Here is a 17460-nt window from a genome sequence, read left to right on the forward strand (position 1 = left end):
TTATCTTCTTTCTGGGATATAGGGGTTTGGCAGGCCGAAAAATAAGTAAATGTTGCCAATAGAGATTTCTAATGAATCTGGGACATGGAGAACTCCAAAAATAAATCAAATGAAATCTGAAGATTCTTTACTGTTTACGAGAAACTTTTAAAACAATATTGCCAGAATTTAGATTGAAAAACAAACAATGAACTCTTTCACTCATTTACTTAACACAAAGTGCAAATGTAAAGCAAATGCAATGGAATGCTAGTAAACTTTAACTTCAATTAACACAGGGATTGTTTTTCATGCTATTTGTTACGTCTTTTCAAATAAAATGAAATATGTGTTTATTAGGTAATTCAACAAAACCGTGCTAAGGATTTCTAAACTTTCACATGACAACATTGTATTTTAATGAGTTACTAACTATAAATTCTTATTCAAACATAGGTGTTATAGTATTAAATGTTTTTACTTGACAATGGACTTTCATTAATATTTTCGTGATAATAAAAAATAATTCAAATAATTAGAAATAATTAATTTCTTAAGAATATGCATAACTTTAAATTTATATTTATATATGTTTGTATAAATTACGATCAGTTATTAATTTTATTTTTTTCCCAGGGTAACGCGCGAAGCCGCAGCAGTTCGATTTCTGCAGAGATCAGTGGAGGCCGATCCGAAGTCTGGACAATCACTGTATTTGCTGGGCAGATGTTACTCGGCAGCAGGAAAAGTGCATGATGCTTTTATTGCATACAGGCATTCAGTCGAGAAATCGGAAGGAAATGCTGATACGTGGTGTTCTATAGGTAAAAACCATATTATATATCTGTTGAATTATTTATTTTGCAAAAACATACTGTCGTTTATAAATTCTCTAAAAATGTGCCTAATCTTTAGTACACTTGTCGAACAAAATAAAGTTATTTCTTTGTTTGCAGGTGTATTATATCAACAGCAAAATCAACCAGTCGACGCTTTGCAGGCTTATATTGCTGCTTTGCAATTATACAAACATCATTCATCAGCCTGGACAAATCTTGGAATTCTGTACGAAAGTTGTGGGCAGCCGAGGGACGCGTACGCGTGCTATATAAACGCACGCGATTGTCGATCTAATCAGGGCAGCGAGCTTTTAGGAGAAGGAACAGGTAAATAGATTTAATATAGTACATCAAATTTATTTCCATCACAATTACATATAACTCATTTCTCAGCAGAATCAATTCAGTGTATGAACCGTGATCAACAGCTAGACGGACGGATAGCGTACCTTCAGTCTCGTCTGGCTAACGCTCCGATGCCTAGCATCACCAGCAAGCGTCGGCAACTGCTGTCGATAGAAGAGGCCTGGAATAGACCAATCTCCGCCGAGATGTCAGCCCGTCAGCAGACAGGAGCAGCCGTGGTGCAGCAGCACCAGCACCCTCATCAGCACCAAGCACCTCCACCGCCGTACACAGCCAATAAGAGGTTTAAGTTAGATAATGCAGCAGGAACTCCTAACGGTGGAACGAATAATACCACCGTGCCTGGATATTACCTCACGCCACAGCAATTGCAAATGTTGCAGTTCTTGCAACAAAACGCGTCTAATCTTACGCCGCAGCAACAGGTGATTTTTCAATACTCCAATAATATCATCTATGAAAAATGTTTATGAAACTATTTAAGAACAAAAATTTGATTTTTTTATTGTTACAGAATATGATGCAGCATTTGCTTCAACAATATCGGTTGATGCAGCAACATCAACAACAACTGAGGCTTCAACAACAGCAACGTAATCAGCAACCCACAAGTAGGCCAGCAGTCCCAGCACAACCGGTCAGTATATACATCTTATTCAGTACCTTTTATTAAAGAAACTATCTTGAATGAGTGATAGAATAAGACCAAAATTAGTAATAGGTGTGATTATGTGACTCATCTTAAAATTATCTTTAAATTTATAGGCCAGTGCAATAAACACCCCACAACAAAATGATTTGGAAGTAACGGAACAAGATCTTCAAGCATTGCTGTCTCAAAAAGATATTGCAACATCACTAGCTGAAGATCTGTTAAAACATTTTGGATCTGAAGATCTTGATATGAAACCCGCCAGGCCACCAAGTAAGTTATTTAACTCACATATTAGAACACTCAAATTATATATATTTTAGCAACGAATATTCTTGCGGCGAAATATTTTCTTCTTGATAATACAGATGTTTGATTAATATAAAAAAAATGTTTCAGGTGTGAATAGTACAAGTACAGATGCTGCTGTTAACACGCCAGAGATAAAGAAAGAGATTCCAATTAGGACAAAAACTGAACCAGATATAAAACAAGAGACAGGTTATCCGGGAATAAAGCTTGAAATATTGGATAGTGAACCAAAAGATTTAGTATTTTCAACAGACATGGATAGCAAAACGATACAGAAGCTTTGCAAGTATGTCATTATTATAATAATAATATTGTTAAATTTCAAAATTTGATAAGGTGCTATGTATTGAATAATATATATTCATTTGAGGCATTAGCGATAACATTTGATTGAGTCAGAATTAGAATTTCTTAGGATGTAGTATAAATCTTATATTAACTGTATCTGAATTAAAATTTACTTCAAAACTATTTTTCTTTTCAGAGCAATGGGTGTAAAAGATGTGCCGACATGCTCCATCCTGGGGTCCGATGTACCTCCACCTAGTCCGCCGGATTGCCCTCCTTTGCGTTTAACAGAAGAACAACTTCTGCCACCTACGCCCTCAGTTTATCTAGAAAATAAAAAAGATGCCTTCAGTCCTCAACTCCAAGAGTTCTGTCTAAAACATCCTATCGCTGTGGTCAGAGGGTTGGCCGCCGCCTTAAAATTAGGTAAGGAATAAATAAACTTTTTAAAATGGTACACATAAAATGATTATAGGATTATATTTAGGTAATAAGGCATTCATGAATTTGCTTTAATTTTACAATAATATTATTACAGATTTAGGATTATTTTCAACAAAGACTTTGGTCGAAACAAATCCAGATCACACGATAGAGGTGCGCACGCAGATGCATCAGAGCGCCGACGAAAACTGGGATCCTTCGATGGGCCGCAAAGTTTGGGCCTGCATATCGCACAGATCGCACACTACAATTGCCAAATACGCACAATATCAAGCAGCTAGTTTTCAGGAAAGTCTAAAGGTAGAAAATAAATTCAATTACCTTGAAATAATTAGTCTAGATAAATATTTTGTCATGACTTATTCATTTGCTCCAGAAAGTCATCACGTTTTACTACCAAAAAATTATATAGTCTAGTCATTATAGTAAGTTCACCTTGGAATTTGAGATACCCAGCTGTAAGTCTGTAAATACTTGTATTTTGTACCCTAAAAGTTGTCTTAAAACCTACATATGTTGTGTACACCCTATCATATGTAGTTTTGAGACAACTTTTAGGGTGCAAAATATCTCAAATTCCGAGATTCTTACCTATTTTAAGCTTAAATGACTGGACTGATATTCTTTTTGTAATATTGTTACTAATATTACAAAATATTATATGCCTAAACTTGACATACCCATTTTATTTGATCATAATGATAGAATCATGATTGATATAGGTGAAATTGATTCTAGTACTGTGCAACATGCAATAGCAAGTTTTAAGAACTCCAAAATATTTGGTTTCGATGGTATTCCATCTTTCTTTATACGTGATTGCTCATCTACTCTATCTGATCCACTTGCATTTTTATTTAATCTATCTTTGCGTACAAACACTTTTCCAAATTGTTGGAAAATTGCACGATTAGTTCCAACTTTTAAACAAGGTGTTACATCAAACATTATTAATTACAGGCCGATATCATTATTATCAAACTTTGCTAAGGTATTTGAAAAAATTATTTATAGAGAACTAATTCCTTCTGTTAGAACTTTAATTTCTATTAATCAACATGGTTTCATGCCTGCCCGTTCTACGATAACAAATTTAATTTGTATTAAACAATATATAGCTGAGAATCTTGACATCAATGGACAAGTTGACGTTATTTACACTGATTTCAGTAAAGCTTTTGACAAAATTGATCATAACATTCTCCTTACTAAATTATCTATGATTGGTCTTAATTCTTCACTTATTCACTTTTTCAAGAGTTATCTTCATAATCGCAAGCAGTTTGTCTTTCTTAATGGATTCTTGAGCAACATTGAAAATATTAGTTCAGGAGTTCCTCAGGGATCCATTCTTGGTCCACTATTATTTATTATTTTTATTAATGACATTTCTGATACTATTAACTGTCCACATTTATTATTTGCAGATGATCTGAAACTATATCTCAAAATAAATTCTATTGATGACTGCTTATTATTACAGTCTCAACTTGACCTTTTCCAATCTTGGTGTATCTATAACAAATTACATCTAAATATATCAAAGTGCAAGATTCTTAGTTTTACACATAAGCGCGTTCCAATACTTTTTGATTATAAAATTTCTAACACCAGCATTGATAGATGTAATAAAATTTCCGATTTAGGTGTTCTATTTGATTCTGGTTTGTTTTTCACAGATCATGTTACTGATATTTGCAATAGAGCACATCAATCTTTAGGTTTGATACTAAGAAATTGTAAACAATTTAAGTCTACCAATGCACTTCTTTGCATGTACTATTCTATTGTACGTTCAAAATTAGAATACGGTTCGATTATTTGGTATCCTCATCATATTAACAACTCTGATGCGATAGAGAAGGTTCAGCGAAAATTTCTGAAATACCTTTATTATAAAACATATAAAATTTACCCTGAACGTGGCTTTGACCACAACACTTTACTAAAAGAATTTAGTATTCCTTACCTTGCCTCACGTCGATTTATCTGTACAATTATGTTCTTATTTAAGCTTTGCAATAATTCTATAGACTGTCCTCTTATTCTCAATCAACTATCCTTTAATGTTCCAAGGCTATCTTCGCGTTCACAATTATTTTTCAATTATCCCACCCCTAAGTCTAATTCTCTCTTAAATTCGCCAATTTTACTAATGTCCTCTAACTTTAACTTAATTAATAATGAAATAGACATTCACAACACATCACCTAATCAAATAATCTCCATCTGCACAAGTTAATCTTTTTATTTTCTTTCAAATATCTTATTATTTTCTGTTTATAAATATTATTGTTACATTCTGCATTATATGAAATTTTATCTTAGCATTTTATGTTACTAACTATATATTGTAATTTTGTGTATATTTTAATTGTTATTCATTATGTCAAATAATTGTATTTTTGAGTCCTCTTGGAGAAATCTGTGGGCTATATATTTAAATAAATAAATAAATAAATAAATAAATATTTATTTTTGTTTTATCTTTATAGGAAGAAAAGGATAAATTGCCAGGTGTTTCTATAAATAATTTATCCGATTCAGATTCAAAGGATTCTACAGGAAATATTATGAAAAAGAAGACAAAGGGTCTAGGTGCTAGGACAAATGGATCAAAAATGTTGAAGTAATTATTATATTTAATTAGATGATGGATTTATAAAATCATGTTAGTGGCCGTTCAAGAATTACGTAAACACTATAGGGGGGCGGGGGGTTGTTGATTTGCTTATTTTGGGTTGACATGGGTGGCAGGGGAGTCTGGATGATGATTACGTCATAGGTAGTATTTTTATTTTTTTACATTAATTGCAAAATGTTTACGTAAGCATGGTGGTAGGGGGTAAGAGCTTTGCTTACTTTTGCTGACAAGGGGGATGGGGGGGTAAATAATTGTAATAAATCTGCTTATGTAATACTTGAACGATCCCTTATTTATTGAAGACTAATTCATTTATTTATCTCTTACATTTGCTTTTTTATTATATTTCAGGTTTGGAACGAATGTAGATTTATCGGACGAAAAGAAATGGCGCGCTCAACTTCAAGAATTGATGAAACTCCCAGCATTTGCTCGTGTTGTTTCTGCAGGAAACATGTTATCTCATGTTGGCCATGTTATATTGGGAATGAATACTGTACAACTTTATATGAAGGTATGTAATAAAAAGTATCTTATATTATTTTAAAAAATAAAATTAATTTTAGTTTTATATTCTATTTTCAATTGGCCAACAAAGTATACTCAGAAGCGCGCCCAACAAGACTAAAACGAAAAATTCCAAACGATCTTATAAATTTGTAAATTATTATTATTATTATTATTGTTATTATTATTGTTATTATTACTATTATTATTTTATTATTACTATTATTATTATTATTATTATTATTATTATTATTATTATTATTATTATTATTATCTTACTATTTCTATTATTGTTATTTTGTTATATTTTATTATTTTTCTAGTATTATTTTATTATTCTGAAATTTTATTTATATTATTTATTAATCTTATTATTATTATTTGCTTATATTTTACATTAAATCATATTACGGATATTATATTCATGTAAATTTTATCCTTTGCTCTTTTATTTATTTATTTAAATTTATATTATTATTTATCAATATTACTTGATGTTAATAAATTAGCAGTTGTAATAATTATTGAAATTAAAAAAAAAAAAAAAAAAATCAATTGAGTCTAATCATTTGTTCTTTCTTATTCTAGGTTCCAGGAAGCCGGACGCCTGGTCACCAAGAAAACAACAATTTCTGCTCCATTAATATAAACATTGGACCAGGCGATTGTGAATGGTTTGGCGTTCCTGATGCATACTGGGGCGGAATACAAGCTCTTTGTGAACAGAACAATATAAACTATCTTCATGGCTCATGGTGGCCTAAACTTGAAGAACTTGCTGCCAATAATATTCCTGTTTACCGATTTACACAGAGACCTGGTGATTTAGTGTGGGTTAACGCTGGTTGTGTGCACTGGGTGCAAGCCATAGGCTGGTGTAATAACATTGCTTGGAATGTGGGCCCGTTGACCGCAAGGCAATATTGCTTGGCTATTGAACGTTATGAATGGAACAAATTGCAGAGCTTCAAAAGTATTGTACCAATGGTGCATTTGAGTTGGAATTTGGCAAGAAATATCAAGGTTTCAGATCCGAAATTGTTCCAGGCTGTTAAGTAAGTTGTTACTTTTATTAGATTCATATATGCAAAAAAATATATATTTGATAATGTTATCTATCTTACAATTAGATTAATATTGTAGATTTGTTCTTTTTTAGTGAAGAGCTAAGCTCAATTGTTTTATTTGTACAGTTGAAATTAATTTAAAACTTTAAAAATTGGTTTAAATAGTAATAATACAAAGATTGATCTATAACAAATTTTTATATATGGTAAAAATAGTATTAAATGAAGATTTTAATCATTCATTATTGATTTACAGAAATTGTTTACTACAAACATTGAAGCACTGCATGCTTGTTTTGGATTTTGTTAAATCTAAAGGAGTCGAGGTCAAATTTCATGGTCGAGGGAAGAATGAGGCATCTCATTACTGTGGGCAATGTGAAGTAAGTTAAAATTATTTAAGTCAAAATATATCTTAATTGCATGATGTTTTTTAATTTTAATTACTCAATTAATCAATTAATACATACAAATCTAAATATTATATGAATAATATTTTATTGGAATATTGTTTAATTCTATCTGATGTATATCTCTCTGTGTCTGCATGAAACAATTAATATGAAATTAAAAATCCAAAAAATAATTCTACTGATTTTACATCATTATATTAAAATACCTTCTGAGATATAAGTTCCATTAAGTTTATGACTTTATATTACTGTACTTGATCAAAAATTCTTTTATACTTAGATCTTAGATATTCTAATTATTTTGAAATTAAAATATATAACAATTTAATTTTCAGCTTGAAGTATTCAACATATTATTTATTCGAGAACAAGAGAAAAGACACGTCGGGCATTGCATAGCATGTGCTCGTAGGCAATCTCCAACCTTAGAAGGATTTGTATGTTTAGAAGAATTCAAAATGCAAGAGTTGATGGAGGTTTATGATGGTTTCACATTACATCAACCTCCTCAACTATCTCCAAGCAGCAATAATTCACTATATTAATATATGTGATCATTGAAAAAAATTTATTTGGTGCTGCCGATATCACGTTTTACAATTTTAGCGAAAAATTATACAGCAATATTTTTATATCAAATTTTATTAATTGGAGTTTTATCTTTTTTATCTTTAATCTTGATGTTCAGCTATTTTCTGCTAGCACATACTTGATATATTTTACCATATTGAATAGGAATATCATACTGTGTTCAGAATGATGTAGAGCAATTTGAATGGATATATATATATATATATATATATATATATATATATATAAGCCAAATAAGATTAAAACGATTTATATTGTATATATGTAGGTGTGCATGAGAGAATGTATTTGAAATTGTATATAATTTTAGATTGTAAATATTCTTTTCCTAATTATATAAATATTTGTATTTTGACTTAACAATATAGCTATGTTCTGAAATAGCGTACACTACCATCTTAAATATGATTAAAAATACAATATTTTATTATGATTAAGAAACTTATTTATATATAATGGCATATTGAGCTACGTAATAAATCTAAATTATTTAATATTTTCATAGATCCAGCTGTGAAAATGATTAGTGCTATTTAAATGTATTTTAATTTATGGTTAATATTCAATTGACATGGCATACATAAAGATAAATGTCTGTATAAATTAGTTAGGACTATGGATCTCATGCCTTTAGCTTTCAATTGTAGTCGTTTAAGAATATTTTATTGACAGAATATTTAATTGATTTAGTGACGGAAATTCATTCTAGGAGTGTACTATTTTTGAAAAACGTTTAAAAAAATATTTGTTTCACTTAAGACGTTTTATGTGATAATTTTAATCATTTTAACTAAAAGTAATGAATAAATTATATATATGAGAAGCTTTTAAAAAACAAATTGTAAATAATTGGAAATATCACTGCCCTATGTTTAATGATATAAAACCAAGTCTTTGTAAGTAATCGATAAAATAAATAATTCTCACGTAATTTTTATTAAGTTATTTCATTCAATAGCAGTTTCATATTTGAAGACTTCATAGTTCTTTTTTCTCATCTTGCACTTCGAAAGGTGTTTGATAAATATTTATGTTTGATACTGTTGGATAAAAATGAAACCATTAACTAATTTTCTACTCATTTTTTTAATTTTTCTAAAACATTTAACTTATTGCCTGTTGTATAATTTTTTAATTTTATAATTTTTACAATACAAATGCAAAACTATTTCAATGATATATTTCTATAGTTAAATGTGTTAAAAAAATACTTTAAAAATACATTTATTATTATCTGAATATGTACATAACTAGTGCCCCAGGTTTGGCATGCAATTAAATATATTTTCAATTCTATACCGATGCAGAAAAATTAAATTATATACTAATTTTTACAATTCTATCTTCAATTATTATATTTAATTATACAATTTAAATGTTTATTGATACTTTACTCCTAAACTTCTATATTGGTCAATATTTTCATTTAACATCAATTTCAATAAATTATTTAAATGTGTTCTTTATACTAAATTGCATAATTTTAATGAGGTAGACGATGCCGTTGTAGATAAGCAGCAGTCGCCAGCGACATATCAGTCTCTTTCTTCGGTTTAGCAATTTTATTAATTTCGTCTCCACGAAGATATTTCATGGCCAATGCATCAAAAGCAGCACTTTGATCTACTTTTGGAATGGACAAATCATTTCTAAATATTGGTGTTCTGGGAGTGTTCAACATCATTTCCACCTGAAATAATAATAATTTTGAATATGAAACATGAAGATTCAAGCTGAGGATTAATTGGAAAAAATAAGTCATAGAAAATTTCTTACATAATAAATATATATATATATATATATATATATAAACATATATATATATATATATATATATATATATATATATATACATATATATAGATATAAATAAGTGATTCTTAAATATATTTTAATAATTCTATGTAAAAATTGTTAATTCTAGATTCTACACACTTGTCCCAATACATTATCCAGAGCCGGTGGCGATATAGTTGGAATATCAGCTTCAGATGGAATTGTGTTACAAGAACAGTCTTTCTTTTCATCAATTCGACACAATATCAATTCCAACTTCTCATGTAAACTCTCCAGCTTTTGATCTTGCCTTTGAATCATCGTAACAAGATCATTCACAGGAATGTTGGAGGCAACGTCCTGAATATCCGAATCTGTTTGACAACTTTTGCTCACAGTTGAAAGTGTTTCTGTTTGACATGCTTGACTCGTTTTTGGTAAAGGCAATGGGATTGAAGGTTTTGTAACAGGTGCAGCTGCGTACACCAGAGGTGATCTTGGTAATTCAAAAGTGCTTAGTTCTAAATCTCTGCTAGGTCCCATGAATCTGACTTGTTTTACATTAATACTACATGGTGGAGGATGTCGGGGCATCTCTGGTAATGCGTTTTCATAATTCATTTTTAACACTTGCATGAAAGAATACTAAAATGTGAGCTTAACCTCACAATAAATAAATATTTAAAACTATACTTAGTGGCATGCAACTTTAAATTTGTTACATTAAAAAGGTTGCTGGATCGATTCCATATTATTATAACCCGGCATAAAATATTTGTCTACAGATCAAGGAACGTAATTGGTACATAAAACAAATTAAATTACATTAAAATTAAAAATTAAGTTACTTAAAATTGAAGCAGTATTCTATTGCATAGTTCTAATTATAAATTGTTACAACATGGCTTGCTATAGTATGCATGCCGCAACTTAATGCAAAGCAGTATAACTTGAAACTAATTCCTATAACAATCGTTTTGTTTTGACATTTTGAAAAAACAATAAAATGTTTGCAATAATGACATTAGATTAGTGTTGCCAGAGATGACGATATTGCTATCATCTGTCAATCATCTGTCAGTTGTCAATCATCTGTCATATACGTTGAAAAGTAAAGTTGACTTGAAACTCCTGCATCAAAATATAACCAAAAATTGTTGTACAAATACAATTGTTTTATATCATAGATAAAGTTTAGTAAAACCACATAAAAAATTATTTATTAAGTAATCAGTGTTCACATGCATTATTCACATTTGATAAAAACATTTCCGCTGATAAGATGATAAGAAATTAATGCTGTGTTTACAGTGCACAGTGTCAATAAATTATATTATAATAACGTTATTTTAATTTATATCTTAGATATACATTCAGTATTATGGCTATATTTAAGAATAAATATTTTGCAATAATTTGTGGAACTTTTGCATCGACTTCTAGCTTATTTGGAAAAGCAGTAAGTTTAGTAGAAAACAATGATTATCAGGTAAGCAAGATACCATTCAAAGACATTTTAAAAACTCATGTGATGTTTTAAACTTTATTTTTAAAGGAAACCAATTATAAATGTCTTATGAATTCCATTCAACTCCTTTTAGCTATTTCTATTACTTATACCACGGTGTAGCGAGTATATAATGAATCATTTTTATTTTTATTCATAACTATTCTTTGATATCAATCTCCTATGATACATTAGTACTGCACTTGATGGAACAATCATCTGGATGGAAATAATAATTTAATTTTCTCAAATTATTATCATATTGTGCAATGAAGGTTTATATTTTTTAGTTTCATTGTTCCAATACATGAACTCTAATTTTATAGATGTTTCAATTGTACAAATTTATTTTTGGTATTACCTTTTATGATAATCCAACAATAATCAAAATTAATAAGATATATGATATCAATAATCATAAAATATTCATATTACAAGATTTTGGATGAATTTTAATATAAATTTTATACATCTCAGACAGACGGAAGTGTCTGGTATGAGAGATCATACAAAATATCTATACAGAAGTATATATTTATTTTCTGTCATTATTATATATATAATATGGTCATTACAACATTTCATATCATTTTTTCTATAATCCAATCATACATATATTCATTTTTACATTCATACTTTGGTGTAATTTATTTATCTAGATTTTTTTTATAATTTCTTTTAACTTAATTTTAAAATTATTCTCTTCTTTGGTCATATTTATCTCTTTGGGAAGCCCGTTGAATAATTTCATGGCTCCATATAATGTTAAGCCTAGTTTTATTTCAAAATATAAATAATATAAAATTTATTCATCAAAATTGTAACTGCTTAGTCAATGAATTTTAGTATTTAGTAATTTATTTATTTAATTCGTTATAATAAGCATATATTTTATTAATAAAATTATTAATAAATAATAAGTTTATAATATTAATATTGTTCAATTTATTACATCTTTCCAAAATTATTTTTAGGGCCTATTTTTGAAGGGTGTTTTAATATGCTTTATGATATTATGTAATATGGCTATGTGGACATTTTACTTAAAAGCTTTAAATGCATCCTGTAACACAATCGTCCCAACAGTTACTAGTGCGGCTGCTAACTACATATTATCTGTAAGACTTAATATAATGATTTAAAATATATTTTTTTCACTTTACAAGATATTTGTTATACCAATAGGCACTATTTGGGTACTATGTATTTGATGAATCTATGTCATATTTATGGTGGCTTGGCTTTCTTCTAATAATATTTGGATTGTATTTAATATGTGCAAATTATCAAGAGGATCCCCATTTGAACAATAAATCGGAATAAATTTGTAAGTAATGTCATTATAAGTAGTATGGAAGTATACAAGTTGAGAATAAGTATTCGTTATCATAAAAAATCTAAAGAGTATTCATGTTTTTTATTACTGTTATTCTTTTTTTCTTATTGTTTTTTAAGAGTGTTTTTTGTAATTTTATTATTATATTTTTTAAATAAGGATTATATATTATTTAATGTTGAATTTGTAAGATAAAATAATAATAGAATTATTATTAATTGATTAAAAATACATACTGTACATATACACATAACACCGTTATTTACTACTTTTTAGTTTCAGTCGTACAGTACTAATAAAAAAATCAGAGTTTAAATGAAATGTAAAAATAATGAAATTAAATTAACAAAGGTTTGCAAGTGTAATATATTAATTTATTTAATTTTTACATTAGATATTATTGATCCAACCAAATTTGTATTAACTAAAATACAAAGCAAATATAAAAAAAGTTTAAAATTTATAAAATACTTTAAAACATATATATCCATAAAAGCTCCTATATACCCAAAATAAATTTTGTTATAAAATTATCCTATCATTCATCAAAATATTCCATTAAATCACCGAGTTTTTCTATATAAAAATCAGGTACAAGTTCTTGTTCTTCAGGCTTATTAGAAATCTTCCATGCTTCAACTTCTTCTAATTTGGTTATACCAGATAAAACTAATAAAGTTTGAAAACCATTTCTAGTCCCTAAAAGTATATCTGTGTTACATCTATCTCCGATCATGAGGGTCCTTGCGGGATTTAAACCACGCCTGATTAAAGATTCAGCAATATAACTTGAGGGCTTTCCTAGAACTGTAGCCTTACGTTCTGCACAGGTTTCTACAGCTCGTACTATGCTACCACTTCCTATGATAATGAAAATAGAAGAAAATTTTAAATGTTTTAAAGATTAACAATAAAATAGTGATTTTGAAATTAAGATTATTTCAGTATTAGTTTTTAGAGCTTTTGAACTACCTGGTAGAATTATGTTGGCTTTAGATGGATATCTTTCATCTGTATTAGTGGCAATAAATAAACACTCAGGATTATCCAAGTAACTGGCAGCTTTGATCATTTTACAATAATTGAAATGTTCATCAAAACCTACAACTACTGCTCCGACATCAGGATCTTGTTTCAAAGTGGAAATATAAGTCGCTAGGTCAGTATTCATTTCATCTTTCTATTAAAAATACAATTTAAAGTTTGGGAGTTCAAATATGATCATTTTTATAACAATTTATTAAATGTTACATATTTAAAAATAATACATACACCAATAGGTAGATGATCAATTCCTGCCAGTTCAATTTCTTTTGCAATACCTTCGGATCCAATTATGTAAACTTTTTTCTTGAATCCCAAGTTTTTCAAATAATCTGCAGCCAAGAATGATGTACATTGTATTTCATCCTATAGCGAGATTATAAACATCCAAATCAGTTAATAAATGGGTGATATGTGTAATTCAGTTTACAATAGGATTCTTTATTAAAAGATACAAAAAATATATATTTTATTTATGGCTAATAAATGATCTAAATGTACCGAAACATTCTCATATAAACTATTATATATAAAACCATGGAAACATGAATAAATGTATATAAATTATTTTTAATACATCAATAGTATATTTATAAAAGAACATATATAACATTTATCCGTTGTTGACAATGAACAAATTATTGAAAGTAAAATTCTTACAAAGCTATCAATATTAGAGCTTTAAATGCCAATAATTATGGTCAAAGTTAATTACCTCTGTGGCCTGAAATCCTAGCCTATTAGCCTTTATCAAAAATTCTTTCCGAATTTTTGTAGAGTTATTTGTCACATAATAAATCTTTTTTCCTAGTTCTCTAAATTTGTTCATGACATCACAAGATTGCGGTAACGCATCTTGATCAATCCATAAAACACCTAATGATAAAAAAATTGCGATACATTATAATATAATCATAATATAATACTATATTAATGATAAATAATTATTTTACCATCACAATCGGTTAAAACAGTGTCAAAAGAATCGACAAATTCTTTAAATTTAATTTTTGTTAATGATTTTAAATAAGTGCAAGAAGAACGGTACATGATTATAAATTTGAACTAGGTTTCTTCTAATTTAGAATTGAAAAAGTACAAATGGTTATATATTCGGTTTTTATCAGAACTTGGACCGGCTTAATTGACACATGATTGATAAAAAAAACTTCAGCTAGAAGTGTCAAACCAAGGTTATAATAATTTTGTTTCGTGAATTTAAATAAATTATATAATAGCCAATTTTATTTGAAAAGAACCATTAAATGTATTTAAGAAATCATATCACAGAAAACAATTTCTTTTATTAATATTAATAATATTAATAATTACTATATTCGATTTTTGCAGAAACACAAATTTCAAAATGGCGATTACAACCCTTATTTAATAATTTCAAGCACCCTTCTAATAAAAGCCTTTTATAATTCCCTGTTGTCAGGATTACAGAACCCATTATGTCCCTTTTTTTTTACTAAATTTTGGGTTCAAATGATTGTGAATTTTGGAAATTCTTATATGATTCCAATTTGAATATATGATTCTCATATGATTCTTACTGGAAGTTTCAAATTTGAGATTTATTATTGCCATTGTATGCATACAGTTATATAATGATTATATATTAACAATTTATTATAGTTTATTTATTATAGTTAAATTATTAACAGTTCTTAACAACGGATATTTGTTATTAATGTGTGTGGACCGTAATTGTAATTATTATTTGATATAATAATTACTAAATTCCAAAATATCCAGTTTTCAAGTTGTGTTTTTTTATTATACTTGACTAAAATAACTTAAATTTAAATTCAAATATTGTTTTAACATTTGTATAAACTTTCTATAGGGTAAGTTATAGTGATGGGTCAAAAATCGAAAATGAAAATTTTTGCATATCTTCACGTTTCACAGGTTTCTGAACATTTAGGCATACCTAAAAAAAATTGATGTGTGTGTGATTTATGTCTGCAATTTTTTGTCCACGTTTTTGGGCGCACGGATAAACCGATTTAAATGGTTCAAAAAACATTCGATTCCTATTGGTATTGAGATGTGCTGATTAGTTTTTGGCAAAGGCAGGTCCAGCCGTTACAGAGATACGGAGCAAAGAGTGCAGAAAATAGAAATCGAGTTTTTGAGAGAACTGTGTATCCGTTTTGAATGATACAAAAAACATTCAATTTGTAATGATGGGGAGAAATGGTGATTAGTTTTTGGCAAAGGCAGGTCCAGCCGTTTTGGAGATACCGAGCTAAATGTGCGAAAAATGGCAGTTTTTGAGAGAACTAAGCATCCGATAAAAATGATTCAAAAACTTTCTGCTTGTGTTGACAAAACAATTGCTTTTGATTTTTGTTTTGTATATCAAAAATATAATTCAGATTTTAATTTTAATTCTGGCTAAAGTTCTAAAGCTCCCTTATATACTTTAAATAAGTAATTCTAACTTTGCAATTCAGTTTTATATAATTCTTATTAATATTAGTCAACGTTACAGTATAGTTACAGTATTCATAATAGTCTATTTGAAAACATTTAATATTTTTTGAACATTCTGTTACGGTACGGGAAGTTCCAGCAATTTGCCTTAAGGCACGATGCCATACACCACTATTTTGGATTTTTTAAATTTAAATCTACATAGGGAGTACGAAAACGAAAGTACCAAACATGTACCCACATGTACCAACGTGCATTTTAAATTAGGTTGCCGACCCCTGATTTCTTCTCTTTGTTTTTTTTTAAATTTACTTGTGGCAAGCCGATTTTGTTACATGTGCTTGTTAACCTTAAAAATAAAAGCTAAATAACTTCATTGTTTCTATAAACTTAACAAAAATTATTACTGTTGTTTTCATTTTAGATTAAATAAAATAAACAACAAAATGGATGTTTTCGAAGTGCGGCAAACTTTAACAAAAGTAAACAAATAGCCTAATTTAATTGACTTCACATTTTGTTATATTTATTGGTTTTATTTTAAATTTTCAGGGACGGTCTTTATTCGCTAAACAAGATATTAAAGCAGAAGAAAAGATTTTTGAGGAAGAACCGATTGTATCTTGTCAGTTTTCATGGAATAAGGTTTATGATTATAAAGCCTGTGATTTTTGTATGAGGTCATTAAGATTTAATTTCAATTATCTATAGATAAAGCACATCTTAAATCTATCTTCAAAATATCATTAGGAATTGTAGGTCCAATTTAGAGTCATTTATATCCTACTAAGATATTTTTTCTCTCATACCCGACACTTTTCCGTCTGTCTGATATGTATTAAATTTATATTAAAATTCAAATAAAAAGCCTTTAAATAATTTCTGAATCTTCATGAGTGTGAGAAATTGCTGTCAATATTTTTGATGTAGTAATATTTGAAGAACTTGATACTAAAATTTTGGAAATTAATAAGGAAAACTCTTAAAGCAAAACATAACTGAAATATTTGAATTTGATACATATATCAATTAAAACAAATGGTATTTTCTATAAACCTTACCTTTTATTTAATACTCTTAATGTTATGATGCAATACTATAATGCTTTTTTATTTATTTATGTTTTTTTCAATAATCAATAATAAAAAATCAATTCCACAGTCCATTGGAAACTGCCGAAGAGAATGCCAAACGCCTTTCTGCAGACAACTCATTGGAATTGCCATTTAAATCATCTTGTTCTGTCGACC

General features: G+C 28.4%; 5 protein-coding genes across 7 annotated transcripts in view; 3 read left to right on the forward strand and 2 right to left on the reverse strand.

The window, feature by feature from the left end:
* Nucleotides 1–8127, forward strand: part of LOC113386929 (histone demethylase UTY-like) — a 210721-nt gene extending 202594 nt beyond the window's left edge. For 2 of the 3 annotated variants that reach the window (XM_026624687.1, XM_026624686.1), the window contains exons 4-16: nucleotides 616–803; nucleotides 936–1145; nucleotides 1212–1609; nucleotides 1699–1821; nucleotides 1950–2109; nucleotides 2236–2434; nucleotides 2633–2862; nucleotides 2975–3180; nucleotides 5376–5509; nucleotides 5876–6038; nucleotides 6620–7086; nucleotides 7355–7481; nucleotides 7847–8127. In XM_026624687.1, coding sequence (XP_026480472.1) covers nucleotides 616–803; nucleotides 936–1145; nucleotides 1212–1609; nucleotides 1699–1821; nucleotides 1950–2109; nucleotides 2236–2434; nucleotides 2633–2862; nucleotides 2975–3180; nucleotides 5376–5509; nucleotides 5876–6038; nucleotides 6620–7086; nucleotides 7355–7481; nucleotides 7847–8056 — 2815 coding nt within the window. In that variant the 3' untranslated portion in view covers nucleotides 8057–8127. The remainder of the gene's footprint in view (nucleotides 1–615; nucleotides 804–935; nucleotides 1146–1211; nucleotides 1610–1698; nucleotides 1822–1949; nucleotides 2110–2235; nucleotides 2435–2632; nucleotides 2863–2974; nucleotides 3181–5375; nucleotides 5510–5875; nucleotides 6039–6619; nucleotides 7087–7354; nucleotides 7482–7846) is intronic. The other variant, XM_026624688.1, reaches the window with a different exon arrangement.
* Nucleotides 8128–9522: 1395 nt separating this feature from the next.
* Nucleotides 9523–10849, reverse strand: LOC113386931. The gene is made up of 2 exons (XM_026624690.1): nucleotides 10038–10849; nucleotides 9523–9792 (listed from the first exon to the last, which is right to left on the reverse strand). The coding sequence occupies exons 1-2, from the start codon at nucleotides 10512–10514 to the stop codon at nucleotides 9586–9588; spliced, it is 684 nt and encodes a 227-aa protein (XP_026480475.1). The 5' UTR covers nucleotides 10515–10849; the 3' UTR covers nucleotides 9523–9585.
* Nucleotides 10850–11235: 386 nt separating this feature from the next.
* Nucleotides 11236–12728, forward strand: LOC113386933 (transmembrane protein 42-like). The gene is made up of 3 exons (XM_026624692.1): nucleotides 11236–11367; nucleotides 12360–12503; nucleotides 12571–12728. The coding sequence occupies exons 1-3, from the start codon at nucleotides 11260–11262 to the stop codon at nucleotides 12706–12708; spliced, it is 390 nt and encodes a 129-aa protein (XP_026480477.1). The 5' UTR covers nucleotides 11236–11259; the 3' UTR covers nucleotides 12709–12728.
* A 495-nt stretch (nucleotides 12729–13223) lies between these two features.
* Nucleotides 13224–14839, reverse strand: LOC113386930 (glycerol-3-phosphate phosphatase-like). Its single transcript, XM_026624689.1, has 5 exons — nucleotides 14719–14839; nucleotides 14481–14641; nucleotides 13994–14131; nucleotides 13694–13901; nucleotides 13224–13582 (listed from the first exon to the last, which is right to left on the reverse strand). Exons 1-5 carry the CDS (start codon nucleotides 14813–14815, stop codon nucleotides 13260–13262), a joined length of 927 nt encoding a protein of 308 aa, XP_026480474.1. The 5' UTR covers nucleotides 14816–14839; the 3' UTR covers nucleotides 13224–13259.
* A 1720-nt stretch (nucleotides 14840–16559) lies between these two features.
* LOC113385085 (SET and MYND domain-containing protein 5) overlaps nucleotides 16560–17460 on the forward strand; it is a 35055-nt gene continuing 34154 nt past the window's right edge. Inside the window, exons 1-2 of the mRNA XM_026622894.1 lie at nucleotides 16560–16692; nucleotides 16763–16890. Of these exons, the coding sequence (XP_026478679.1) occupies nucleotides 16657–16692; nucleotides 16763–16890 (164 nt within the window). The 5' untranslated portion in view covers nucleotides 16560–16656. The remainder of the gene's footprint in view (nucleotides 16693–16762; nucleotides 16891–17460) is intronic.

This window comes from Ctenocephalides felis, unplaced genomic scaffold, assembly GCF_003426905.1.
Source record: "Ctenocephalides felis isolate EL2017-DRISC unplaced genomic scaffold, ASM342690v1 CF-g0.4_SCAFFOLD_03571, whole genome shotgun sequence".
In the NCBI taxonomy this organism is placed as follows: Eukaryota; Metazoa; Arthropoda; class Insecta; order Siphonaptera; family Pulicidae; genus Ctenocephalides; species Ctenocephalides felis.